The sequence below is a fragment of the Clarias gariepinus genome, chromosome 16 (assembly GCF_024256425.1).
Source record: "Clarias gariepinus isolate MV-2021 ecotype Netherlands chromosome 16, CGAR_prim_01v2, whole genome shotgun sequence".
Taxonomy (NCBI): Eukaryota; Metazoa; Chordata; class Actinopteri; order Siluriformes; family Clariidae; genus Clarias; species Clarias gariepinus.
In genome coordinates this window covers 11,301,741-11,316,639 of record NC_071115.1, presented here as the reverse complement: position 1 = coordinate 11,316,639, position 14,899 = coordinate 11,301,741, and the positions used below count along the sequence as shown (strand labels likewise).

General features: G+C 38.0%; 1 protein-coding gene across 1 annotated transcript in view; it reads right to left on the bottom strand.

Moving 5' to 3' along the window:
• ngfra (nerve growth factor receptor a (TNFR superfamily, member 16)) overlaps window positions 1-13,889 on the bottom strand; it is a 51,862-nt gene extending 37,973 nt beyond the window's left edge. The window contains exons 1-2 of the mRNA XM_053515146.1: window positions 13,686-13,889; window positions 7,521-7,683 (exon numbers count right to left, since the gene is read on the bottom strand). Coding sequence (XP_053371121.1) covers window positions 7,521-7,683; window positions 13,686-13,721 — 199 coding nt within the window. The 5' untranslated portion in view covers window positions 13,722-13,889. The remainder of the gene's footprint in view (window positions 1-7,520; window positions 7,684-13,685) is intronic.
• Window positions 13,890-14,899: the final 1,010 nt, after the last annotated feature.

Sequence of the window (14,899 nt, the reverse complement as noted above, 5' to 3'; positions counted from 1 at the left end):
AGCTAGCAAACTATCGCCAATGTTTTTGATTAGCTTGCTCATGGTGACTAAGTTAGCTATCTGTTAGCTAGGTAGGGATAAATACATTAGATAGCTTTCTACTGTAGCATGAAAGGCATCACAAACTTAGCTATCATTAACTAGCATCGCCAAAATGCTAGCAAGTCAGCTAAAGGGTTGGTTAAGCAGTTAGCACTAATGCTATATAAATTATTGTATTTAGGAATTGTATACAGGAAGCTGCACCATCAGCTGGAGTTTTGGTATGGTCTTCCAAAAATACAGCAATAATATTGCACATTCTTGCAGCATTATTTGCGGTTATAATTAGAAAGTCAATCAATTATTCGCAGTAGTGATGTCAGTGCGCAAAAAGGATTTTGCATGGGGCATCTATAATGACTCTGGTGCTGAAGTTTAGAGGAAGACATAGTTTAAGGAGGTTACTTTAATGAATTCCGGCGTCACAGAGGCTTAGTGGTTAGCACTGTCACCCTGCTCCCACCCAGGGGCTGTGTTTGCATGTTCTCCCCGTGTTTGGTGGGTTTCCTCCTACAATCCAAAGACTTGCAGATTAGGCTAACTGGCTTTCCCAAATTGCCCATAGAGTGTAAATAAGCACGTGTGTTTGTGTTTTATGTACATGTGTGCTCTGCAATGGATTCGTATTACGCACAGGTTTTACCCCACCTCATGCCCTAAGTCTTCTGGCATATGCTTCAGGCCCCCTGTGACCCTGTATACAGGATAAAGTGGTATAGACAATGAGTAAGAGAGTTCAGAAGGCTTGCCAGATTCATGGTTTAAATATGTAACGGATTCTTTTAACAAACCCCTTCTGGCTTTTTGTATATCGTTAAAAATGCTTTGCAATGCAAATACGAAATCATCATGATACAAGACAATTTAAAGATTATGTTTAGAACATCATCAAATTATGTTTAGAACATCATTTACAAATTATTAGCTAATGATAGTCATGATTACTGGATTAAATATAGTTTGTCTTAAATTTTATTAATCTCACATGGATACCTACAAACCACTTGCCATACCAAGAATTAAAAGAAGACAATTGTCATAGTATTTCCATACTACAGTATACAACTATATACAGTTTAGTGTAATGATGTATACTGTAATCCCCTTATCCAGTATCCAGAGGCACTGCTTATCAACAGGCAAGGTAGGCAACTCCTTTCGGGCCCCAGGAAAGTAGGGGACCCCTAATGGCTGACAAACTTGTTTATTTTTATAAGATAATGGTGATGAATGCTGGTTAGAGAGGCCCCCTGCAAATCTATGCCTCGAGCTCCAACAGAATCTAGATCTGCCTCTTGCTCACTCATTGGAAATTCACATTTTCTCAATCTAATTTTTGTTGGTATGTCCATTCTTAAAAGCATTATACAGATAAAACTGAATTTAAAAAATGATAGTTTATTTATTTTTAAGTTTGGGAGGGTCAGATTGACCATAAGGCTGGGACCTACTGTAGACATGATAATCGTGGATTTCAGCGGCTTGAACAAACCCTTGTGTGTTTCCAAGTCATGTCATGATGCACAGCAAATATTTAAGTCAGGTATGTTGGAAAGAAAAAAAAATCTCACAATCTGCAGTGCAGGTGGATTACAGAACTCCACAAGACCGGTAAACACACACTCACACACATATACACACATTTAGAACTTCTTCTGTTTTTTGTCTGTAGGGTTACAGAAGAGGAAACATTTAAGATTAATGATTATAGTTAACCAGGGGGTTGTTCATTGCAAAATGGCAGTCAGTTTGGAAGTTAACAGCTAAATATTTTTGATGTGAAAAAGCCTAGAGCAAAATCCCAGATACACCTAGCTCCTCCACCCAAAACACAAATCATACACCCTTGTTCATACAATACATAGATATAAGGGATGTTTAAGTCAAACCCGGGACGTTTGATTATGCAGAATAACAGAACACACTTAAGAGAGTATAAACTTTATACTGTATGCATGGTTCCCTATTTGGGGTCCAAAAAAGTGGATCGAATGTTTTAAGTGGTTTGGATCTGATATACCTATGTACACACAAAAAGTTGGCTTTTTCTGTGAATTTATAATTTCTTTCAATATATTTATTTTATTAAATATATTTGTAAATTGATTTCCCACAAAGCGATATCTCAACCTACACTGGGGTCTGTTTAACTAATAGTGTTGTTTCTATTTCCCCAGGGAAAGTTTAAAAAGGCATTGATTTGTTAGGCATTGCTTATGATTTCTTTGTGAGCATGTTAAGAGGGAATGAATGAATGAATGAATGATATTGGCTTGCTTTTCCATATTTGATACACAAGCACAATTTCTACCCACCCTCCCCCCCTTTCTGACTCCCAAATAATCTATTACCATACTATTCATATGATCATTCACTCTGTCACAGTTATAGTCATAGACCTACTTATAGAGCAATAGCTATTTTAGTATGCCTTGTTAGGTCCAGGATTGCATCTGGTATAAATTCACTGAAAAATGAAATTGAGTCAATCTGCAAACCAATAAGCCCCCCTCCACTGCTCTTGTTTGATTAGCTAGGAAAAAAGGCCAAATTCTTATTCGAAACAGGCCTTCCCCAGTATTCATTTCTCTAATGTAGGATGTTTAAATGATTCCATGGCTTGTGAATGGAGTCTATTATAAAACAACATCACACATGCAAAAAAAAAAAAAAAAAAAAAAGACAAATGCATCCGGGCAGTTAGCAAAACTCTATTTTTACCCCGAGGTTTAAAATGCGTCATATCGACGTGAGAGATCCGGAAGGGTCTATTTACACTGAATAACGAGGGCAACACACTGATGGTAGCCATTACATCTAAACATCTGTACATGCCATGAATGAGAAGGCCACAAGCTGCTACACAAGGGGGGTGGAGAGGGGGGGGGGCAATGATGCACACAACAAATACACCCTTTCATCATCTGCCACACATAGCTGCAATACCAAAAGTCTTGTAATGCAAATACAAAGCCAGCTGCCCTCGAACCATGCTGGCGGGAACGGATTTTGCCCACACTCACATAAACATATTCAGAGTTGGTGCTGACCAATTAAAGCTGAGACCAAACTGGCCTATTTGTTTGCTTGGCATATGGACAAGCAAAACGAGGGTCTAATGTTCTCCAAAACTGTCTAGTCAGCTAACAATGCACCTCTCTCACTCTCTTCATGTATGCTTATTTTTTTTATTAATTATGAATGGGTCACTACAACATCTTACAGCTTTGGGGTTCTGACAGATCAGCACTCTCAGCTCTACAAACCAGCATTCACTTTATCACTCTGACCTACATATGACACGTGGCATGCTTTAATGGTGCGAGTACTCGGCTTGTTCTACTTGTGTTCACTCTTACAGTACTGTATCTTAGAAAATTCTTGTGCAAAGAAATTCCTATGCTAGAACTGAAATATAAATAGCTTATGTATTGTGTTTATGTATTTGCATATGCAACTAACAATAATGCTAGAATTATATATTTCAAGTTCCTGCTGTGTTTCCCATCACACTGCCAGAACAGTGACAGGAACAGCACATACAGGCATTCATACCTGCCGTGAAAATGAGTGTATATTGCAAAATGGTGTGTTCATTACCTTTATTATTGTGATTGCAGGAGATTACTCTCTTGAGTAGAGTTAATGGACTGACTTATGGCCTATGACCCAGTGCAACATGCACCAGAAGGATCCAAATGACCGAAGTCGTTTTAACTAAAAACATTTAACTGCTTGCATTTGCAATTGGAATTGTTCGTAATTACATGTATTTGGGCAAGTTTACAATAACAATCATCATTAAAAAAAAAAAAAAAAGCAAAAGAAATAGGATGTAAAAACGGTATTAAAAAAATGCATTTTAACAACTCATCTGCTGACCTGTTTGTGTAAGTAACGGTATAAAGAAAATGCATTTTAACAACTCATCTGCTGACCTGTTTGTGTAAGTAACAATGTAACTGGCTAATGTTAAAGCACAGTCTTCAAATTTTTCATTTTGGTAACCCTTAGGGGTGGGGCACGCATAGCACACATGCACACACACTATGGGCAATTTAGGAATACCTATTTAGCCTATTGTGCATGGCTTAGGACTCTGGAAGGAAGCCTGAGGAAACCCACCAAGCACAGGGAGAACATGAAAACTCCACGCACACAGACCTGAGGCAGTAATCGAACGCCTTAACCTTTAATTTTCTTATACAGATAATGTATGTATCAGGCAAGCATACCGGGTCACAGTTTCATTTCTCACCTGTCTGTAAATGCCTCATTAAATGAAGGTGTTTTTGCCAAATTCTCACTATTACCAATCAGCTGGAGTTCCAGACTGTAAGACCTTGTTGGTGTGAAAGAGCTGCGCTACTGAACACCTTTATTTCCACTTCATTAAGTGAGTACAAAGTGTGACTATAAACACAGACTCAATCACAACTGGGAGGGGGTTTTGTTCAGTCTTTAGATGAGGGATATGTGACAATAATCATATCTGCTTAGGGAACATTCAGTGTCTGCTTAGGGAACAGCGAGAGAGTAAGAGAAAAAAGAGAGACAGAGAGTGGACGGATCATTTTATTCAGTATCTTTCTATATATTTTTATCTAAATTCTTTTTTTCTAAAAATTACCAATTATACTGTTTTCTGTCTGTCTCACATATACAGTACATACTGTATGCACAGATCAGCCATAACATTAAAACCCAAATGGATGCTTGTTCGGAATGGTATCTGGGGAGTTTGCAGGCAGGTGTGGGGCCATGTCTGGCAGGCTGTAGTGCACTGAGTGTTCTGGTGCCATTCTATCATGGCAGTGTTGGCGATTTGTGCTGCATTGCCTAGCTGTTGCATAAATGAGCCTTGGTTGCCTGTGATCGTGTCACCAGTTTATTGGTATGTAATTGATATTTATCAGTAACTTGTAAATGCTGTAGTATGTTGTGTTGATGTTATGGCTGGTCTGTGATATGTGTGTATGTATCCTATATTATAGTCATTTTGGTTGTTTCCCGATATAGAAATGTGACAATTTAAAATTTACAAAAAAACAGCGCTGTTACACTTTGTGGAGAATTCATGGTTTGGCTTCAGTTGTCCCCTTAGAAGGTCGAGTGATTTATCAGTGATCTAACTGATTAAATATTTCTATCCTGGTGCTATGGCCATCACATTCACTAGATTTCGACTCACTGAACATTTGATATGGCAGATTTTGGAATAATGTGTTGTACAGTGCTGTTAATCCCCATTATCAAAACACCAATTGAGGGAATAATTATGTTGATTGCTCCAGGGCAGTTCCAAAGAAACATAAAATGTGTCAAGATAGATTTAAGCTGTTCTAGAGATTTAAGCAGCCAAATGCCTAAATGTTTTAAGAAGCTCTGGCCCAACACAACACTATTTAATTTAATATTACTTCAACAGCATATTTTACAGAAATTGACACAAATATATATATATATATATATATATATATATATATTTTTTTTTTTTTTTTTTTTTTTTTTTCCAGTAGGAAAACTGAGTGGTGTTGAATAGTCCAATTATAAGCCATTACTCGAACAATAGGAAATGTGAAAGGTGGTTTATCCCAAGTTTTCCATTTAAGCCTACAGTATGTTCACACTTGTATAGAGCACTTTTATGTAGAGTGTGTTTTGCCTGGATCATTTTTGTGACTCCCACACTTTGTAACTCTAACAACACTACTTTTACTGACTTCCATGATAAGTATAGGACATTCACATTATGACATGATTACAGTAATTACAAGCTTCAGAATTGCAAAGCAGTCACGTGGATCATGCCATAATGTATACATGTAATTACCAGTAGGGCAGCCAGAATTTTTCGACGGTGTTCGGACTTGACACTGTGTGACATCACTGTGAGACACACACTTAAGTGCAAATGAGAGTGTAATGTCAGGAATCGAATCAGTTTAAATACACATTGCATATTTATCGACCAAATCGAAAGTGTTAATCCATGTCGTCTACAGTACAAACTTAATATGGACCAATATATCCTGTATATTAGATGGAAGATCCAGGTCGGTAAAATCTTTTTATAACCCAATTTGATGGTAATGATGGTTTGGTGTTGGATTTTCAAGGGGATCTTTGATCAGTGAGTTCTCATTAAACAGTTGAACATACACAACTCTTTTATTCTTTCAATAAAAGCCCCTATCCAGGAGTCACCACAGCGGACAATCTGATCCACACACAACTTGGCACAGGTTTTACGCCAGATGCCCTTCCTGACACAACCCTCCCATTTTATCTGGGCTTGGGATCAGCACTGTGTGTAGTTGCTGGGGTAGTATGGGGTGTAGCAATCCACCAACAGTGGGGCTTGAACCCGGATCTAAAGATCCTCAAATCAACAACTTAGAGCCTTAGCCACCTGAGCCACCTGAGCCACCACTCCCATAGCCATACAGGATTCTCCCAAAAAAAGTAAGTACAGAAATGCCTGAAATCATAATAATGGATTAAAATTATTAACCCATTTAAAGAGCCAAGGAATGTTGAAAAGTATTGAACATTTTATTCGGAATCTCTGACGTTAGCTGGCATAATAATAAAAATAATAATAATTTAAAAAAACATAACTAGTTGCCTTAATAAATATAAAGTGTATGCAACAGCAAATGAATATCTAGACTTCAAAAGTTCAATCCCTTAAAGCTATCCGATGCCGAAACACACCTTACGGCTCCACAAACATATCATATCCGAGAAAATGTTTTTGTTAATAGTTTTTAGAATGAGCTTTAATCAAATTCTGAATTGGGTTTTATGAGACTTGTCTCCACCCCAAAGCTGATAGCTCTACTGCTTGAGAAGGTCATATTTCTTTCTTCACATGAATCACCCTACACCGATGGTGCTGCAAAAAAAAAAAAAAAAAAAAAGTGAGCTGTCCTGGGACTGCTATTCAAAGCCTTTGTGCTTTTTTTATCTTATTCATCGATCCAATTGTTTCAGGTACCCAGAGAGGCCTATTTAGTCCCTGGGTCTTTTCTTGGTGTTATATGAGGAATTTATTACAGAACAGGACAAAGGGAAGTTTTTTTTTTTTTTTTTTTTATGATAGCAAGTTAATATGGAAGAACATGCCCAAACTATTTGACATTGTCTTCACAGTAAATGTGTCAGCGGTTTCTATAGAGCACATCCCAACACAACCACATATTATCTTTCCAAGTATCATGTCAACTAAACAACGCAAAAACAGATCCGAAGGCATCGGAGATCAGGTAGGAGATCCGTCAGGACATGGTGCACTGCCCAGAAAAACGCTCCTAATGAAAGTAATCAGACACCATGTATGCTGTTAACCATAGCCTCACACACACACATCAAAGAGGCTGCATGAAGCCACATAATGACTGCCTTTTACACCGTGTGTCTGTGTGTGTGTGTGTGGGTGTGGGTGTGTGTGTGTGTGTGTGTGTGTGTGTACTTACTGTCAAGGCACTGGCTGCACTCGGTTTGAGTCTCTCCACACGGTTTGATTACCCCCTCCCCTGGTGGACACTCCATGCAGCATTCACCACTGTTGGTATATGTGCCAGAATCACAGATTTCTTCCGAGGGTAATTCTATTGTAGAGCCACACACTACTGCCACCTATGGAGACACACACAACCACAAGCACAGTGTTGGTCATTTCATCACATTGATTCAACTGAAGGTTTTCTCAAACTGCTTAAAGTCAGCACCACCAACACTGTTCTTCAAAGGGGACTGATTTTGCAAAACTCAATTTTTATTTATTTTTACATGTCGAGATAGGTGTACAGGCAAGGTGGGAAAAAAACACAGTCCCTTTCGTTGTAAACAAACAAATTAGATTTTATTTTTATATTAGGAAAATACCCTACACCAGCTCCACCCAAAACTTGGTTATGTCATTTACATTATATGCTTGGCTTCATGCTAGCTTCATTGACAGAATATCAATGCAAGTGAACTCTACAACCTCCATACACTCAGGGCTACTAACGATCTTTGGTATTTCCTTTTATAAAATGTCTCTATTTAATTTAATGTATAATCAAAGATGGCAGAATAAGTAGAAGGATCTTTTTTCTTTTTGCACCTTAAACAGATAAAAGAAACTAACTGCAAGTGGGAACTAAGGGTGTGAGGAAAGGTTAGACCACATGGACTGGTCCAAAGACTGGTCTAATAAAACTCACTTGGAAATATCTTTTTAAACTGATGATCAGGCTGCGTCACAGGGCAGTGTCACACACTCCAAGGAAAACGCCGTGTGCAGGGTGGAGTGGTAGCTCAGTAGGCTGATTGAAAGGTCACCAGTTCAAGCCCCAACTCCACAGCTGTTGGGTCCTTGAGCAAGGCCCTTAACCCTGTCTGTATCACGGCTGACCTGCGCTCTGACCCCAACTTCCTAACAGGCTATGATATGCGACGGACAGAATTTCACTGTCAAGTAATGCATATGTGACAAATACAGTAGGGCTGTCAATATTAATATTAGCTAAATGACAAGTTTGACCCTATTGGCTTCCCATAACCGCAGCACAGTTACCTGGCAGTGTGTGATAATGGCAAGTTTAACTCAAATAATAAGATGACAAAGGAAACATCATCAGGTGTGCTGAATGGCAAATTTCATTATACAAAGCTTCTAAACGGAAGTTTGGATAAAACCAAAGTTTTGTGCGCGTGCTACCTTCGGGTTAGCTTCCTTTAAGGTAGCAAGGGTAAAAAAAAATAATATTTACAAGAATACATCGAAGGTACTGTACTCTATGAAACTTAGGCACCTTAGGGTCAGTTTAGGTTTAGGCTTAGGTTGTTGATTTTTGGGTCTGACGCCATTGGTGGGTTTTGCCATACTGCTCCGCCACTGTATGCAGTGCTGGACCCATCAATTTAACATTTGTTAAATGTTAATATTTGAGATAATATAAAACTGTATAGGTTTCTCTAATCAGATTATCATACATTTCTTTATTCCAACATCAATAGGGATCGTAACACCAAGACAGGTAGTAGATATGATTGCACACTGTGTCTTACATACAGTATAACCATGAGAGGAATGTGAGAACTGACCAGAAGTTACTAGTGCAATGCTAAGGACAAAAAAAACGACACTATATATAGAAGGCATATAAACAAAGCCTATAAACCACAAGTGTTTTTTCAAAACAAAAAATTTTTAAGAGGGACTAACGCTACTGAATGGCCTGCCACTTGCGTCAGCGCCCGGAAGTTCTTTAACTGTGATTAACTAGATACAAATTGTTAATTGATTGACAGCACTAAAATAAGGATATCTGTCCTCGTCTGTACACTCATAGACACTTACAGCCATGATTGTATAGTGTGACTGTGATTGATAAAAGAGAGCATGTGCCATCCCTCTCACCTAGGCAGTATTTTCAATTTTCTTTTTAGTCTCCTGGCCATTTGTGGCTGTGGTATCAATGGGATTCAAACCTGCACTTGCAGATGATAGAGTGAACACTTTCCTGCTGCACATTCAGGATCTACAACAACTTACATTACATACACTTAGGCAGACGCCCTTATCCAGAGCGACTTACATCTTTTTATCTCATTATACATCTGAGCAGGTGGGGGTTAAGGGCCTTGCTCGAGGGCCCAACAGGGACAACATGGTTGTCGTGGGATTTGAAACTGGGACCTTCCGAACCATAGTTCCATGACTTAACCACTACTACTTAGTTACATATTTAAAGATTTTACTTATATTAATTTTTTCTTTGCTTAATTGATAAATCTTTAAGCGAATAATTCATAAAACAATTTGACAAAAGTATGCATTTTAAATAAATATTTGTTCAACTTCCGTTACCAGGAAATTACTCAGTTCCGTATAGTACAGTACAGGAAGACATTATTCTCTGTCGTGCTGCAAAAGTCATGATTGAGAACTGGAGTATTCCTTTCATTTGTACGCAGAGATTTAATTTATCTCAAGGCGTTTATTAGACATCAGACGTAAAAAAAGGGCAGCATGAAAAAGACACCATGCTTTAACACACGAAGACCTAGAAGTGACCTCCACGACCTCTCATTTTTCAGCAACACCCTAACTCCTCCACAGAATAAGTGGCCTGTAAGACCTTTCACTCATCTGAGGGAACGGAGGCTTTTAAATGCCGAACTCAAGCCCATGGAGTGCACCACTTGGTCCATAAATCAGGGTGTGTGCAGGAGGGATGGTATACAATTTTGCTTGCAGCTGTTTCCGCTACATCGGTCAGAGAATAAGGCCTTAATGGGCCACACACTGCTACTTTCTACACACACACATATTTATATACAGTATGTCCCCAAGATGATTGGTAACCCTGCTGTTAGCACATACATGTGAAAATGATCATCCAGTGACTTGAATACTTAAATCTAAATCTAGCATAATTATACGGTCACACTCTTCTCACTTAGAACATGGGAGTGTGTGTGTGTGATGCCTGAATTCTCTCAGTTAAAGTTAAGTGTTTGCTCAAGACAACACCGCACAGTGTGTGTTCATGATTGACAGTTAAGATTGTGTCCACCAACCAGGTGCTGGATGATTGAGAGTGCTCCACACAAACACACATGCTTTCATTTACACACACACACACACACAATCCTAAGGCTTAGCGAAAAATAAAGGACAAGCATGTGCCCATATATGTTAACCGAGCTTGTCTTGTTTTATTCATTCGTTTCACTCCTTTCAGCTTATTCTTTAAAAGATGTACACATCTATGGGCATTTTCATACATATGGAAAATATATAAACTTATGCACATATAAACACAAACTGCCTTTGATACAAACAGAATATTTCCCTGTCATGTGAACCAAGGCTGATTACATAAGAATTGGAACAAGGAGGCAATTATCAAGACCACATGACGAAGAAAAGCTTCTATAATTTGTACTTCTCTGAAATCACAATTTTTATACTTTCTCTCTCTCTCTCTCTCTCTTTCTGATTTTTTTTTTAATGCATGCACCTCGATACTCTCTTCTGCCCCCACACTCCTCTTACCACCCCCACTTTCTTTCAGAAGCAGATGCCCAGACGCAGGGACCAATTTAGCACCCTCGTTTACTCTCTACTTTGCCCCTCCCTCTTTTCCTTCTTCCCTCTTCTTAATTCGATTCAGTTCAGTTCATTCCGGTTCAGTTGCTGACAAGCCCTTGTTTTGTTACATATCTTTCAAAGCTTTGTTTAATGTTCGTATGACTAATCAAACAGATATTTTTCTGTATCTTGCCTTTTCTCTTTCTGTTTGTAAAACACCCACGTTCTTTTACTTTATTAAGAGCCTTTTATTGACTTTTATTGGCATTATAATATCTCAGTGATCCTTTGCTTACACCTTACCCTAATGCCTAACTTTAAAGGTCCCGTATTTTTATCCCTTCGTTAACATGATGCTACCTTAACATGTCTCAAAGGTCTTTAATGGTCCAACTAAAATATCCATTAGATAATACATGCATACACTCCTTTACCTAATATGCCATTTCAGTGTCTCTGTAAATGGGTTACTACTGAACCATGCCTCGCAAGAGAGCAGCAGAGTTGAGAAACAAGACAGAGGAAGATATCTTATATGAGGTCACCATATGGGGAAAAATAATTGTCTCGTTGACACCCTGGCCAGTTAAAAATGTAAAAAGGACAAAAAACATGTAAGTTTTTTTTTTCCACATTGATTCCATCTGAAAAAAGGGGTGAAGATGTGAATTTTGCAATAGTTTAAATGGATGATTTGGGTTTTCTAATAAAGGCTATTTTAAATTGATGCATGCAGCAAAACATAAATATGGGTGCATCCCAATGCCTCCACAGAAATGTTTCCTTGCACTGGGATGCATTCTGTCCTGGATAAGAGAGAAAAAAAGCCTGCACACATGTGGTGTGAGTAGTGCACCAAACAACCAGACTGTATCAATACCCTTTGCTGATCAAATCTGTTCTAGCCAAGCTGTCCATTTTGCAGTAAAGCCCACCATGCGCGCACACACACACACACACACACACACACACACACACACTCCCACCCATGGGGACTTCTTCAGTTACGCCGTGTAAGATCAGGTTTAGCTGATCCAGAGCTGAGCACACTACAGCTTTTAAAATCGTGAATGACTGAATAAAACCGAATCCAACACTGCATAAGAGTTCTGCCACTTCTATCCATATCTCAGTGCTTATAATATACATAGACCGGTATACACTTGTGCACAACTGAAACCGCACACAAAACTTTTGGAACAGGAAAAAGTGACAAAAGTGCCAGGTAACGACTTAATATAAGTTAAATATATAGGGTTTATTATATAAGTTAATTATATAAGGTTAAGCTATAGACGAAATAGACCTTGAAATGTATTCGGGGCTCGGGAGATGATTTCATTATGAACACTGATTTCTGTTTACAGTTACAACTTCAGAACCTTACAGCATCTACTCTTACACTAGTGTTAATATTAATATTTATATTATTAATAACACATATATAACACATATTCCCACTGTACATCAATGAACAGCACTGGCATTGAGAAAAATTAACTGTAAAACTTTTAAAGACAAAAAATAATCACTTGTACATTATGAGAGTCTACAAGACTTCCAACATCAAGTTGGATGCACAAAGCATTATGATGCATCACAAGAGAACTTTATCGTATGTCAGAAAAAAATCTTTTGTTGAGTCTAACGTAAGTCAGTTATGAGCTTTGTTGTTTAAGACCTGACTATAAAGTAGGATTAAAGCACCTGTCTCATGAAACATGGTCCTTTATGAAGTGCTTGCTTATTTTTTCTTGATTTTTTTTTTTTCCATGTCAACCAGATGAATTTAAGTTTTAACAAATGATAAGTATGTGAACGGGAAGAAGGACCAGCTCGAAGGACACAATTAAAGAAAATGATACTATTCGTCATGTAAAATTTTATTTAAAAAAGAATTGCTATAAAAAAAGAGATTAATGCACTTGTGGTCCCATATCAAGTGCTTGTTTACTTTCCTTGGATTTATTTTTATTTTTCATCCAGACAAATATGTTTTAGCAAAAACTATTTACCATTTTTTTTCTTAAAAAAATAAGTAAATTAAGTAGGTAAGTCAGTTTTTAAAAAAAAAACAGGACCTGTTCTTTGGAATTAAGTAATGATGAGTAAGCATACTAATAGAAGTGAAGAAATCGTGGGAATACAGGATATGAAGGAACAAGTTCTCCAACAGCAGGAATGTGTTTATTAATGCAGCAGATCTGCAAAGCCTGAAATGTGCAACTCCCTCAGGGCTGAACTCTGAATGATCATCTGCACTTACTGTATGAGAACTGCACTGCTGCTGGTGCATCACTGGAGATAAAACTGTAAGCAGAATTCTGTTGTAAAAGTTAAATCAACTCTCTCTCTCTCTCTCTCTCTCTCTCTCTCTCTCTGTATGTGTCTAGTAATCTATCCATCCCTAGACTCAGTGCATTGTTCCTCACATGCATTCCTCTCCTATAAAACATTCCCTTTATCATTTTTTTTTTTTTCCACTGTCATGTGCTGCAGGCTGGAAAACACTTCATATCGCATCCCATCCCGGCAAGTGTCCCCCTGTACTTACCGCCGCGCAAAACACCATCCACGTTCGAGTGTCCATGACTGAAAGGCTTCCCGTCCTGTGTGAGAGCGCAGCAGCTAGCGGACACCGAGCCGTGAGCAGCTCATACTGAGTCCCGTGTGGAAGACGAGGCGAGTATTACTGTCGTGCGTGGGACTTCAGCACCCGAGTGCTCTCCTCCTTCTGCGCGCGCCCGTGCGCGCTCCCGTCCCGCGTGTGTGTCTCTGTGTGTGTGTGCGCGCGCGCGCGCGTGTGTCCGGTCCCGAGCTGTACTGTCCGCCAGTGTACTGCGGAGCTGAGAGACGGGCACGAGGAGCAGACAGAGGAAGAGGAGGAGGAGGAGGAGGAGGCACGACATCACCTTCATCCTCACATCTCTCTCTCTCTCTCTCTCTCTCTCTCATCCATTGAGTAAAAGAGAGAGAGATGCAACCTTTTGGCCGTATTTCTGTTCATTTGGAGCGCACATTATTATTATTAGTAGTAGTAACAGTAATGTTAATGATGATGATGATGATGATTATAGTAATGATTATTATTATTAGTAGTAGTAATGTTGATGGTGATGATTATACTGTAGTATTGATTATTTTTATTGTTAGTAGTAATGTTGATGGTGATGATGATGATGTTTATAGTAATGATTATTATTAGTAGTAGTAGTAATGTTGTTGTTGATGATGATGATGATAATGATGATGTTTATAGTAATGATTATTATTATTAGTAGTAGTAGTAGTAATGTTGTTGATGATGATGGTGATGATGACTATAATTAGTAGTTGTAATGTTAATAATGATGATTATACTGTATTAATGATTATTTTTATTGTTAGTAGTAATGTTGATGATGATGATGATGATGATGATTCGTTTTATTATTATTATTATTAGTAGTAGTAGTAGCTACTACATCATCAATGGTGTTATTGATGATAATAAAGTTATGTAGTGGTAGTAGTAGTAGTATTCGTTATATTATTATTATTAGTAGTAGTAGTAGTAGTAGTAGTAGTGTTGTAGCTAATCTATTATAATTATTATTATTATTATTATTATTATTATTATTATTATTATTATGCACTTATTGCTATTATTGTTTTCTTTTGTTATTATCATTGTTGTTTGCTGCTGTTATTATTATTATTATTATTATTATTATTATTATTATTATTTTACTGTTTACAGCACCTCTCTCTTAAACCTTTTTTTAAATA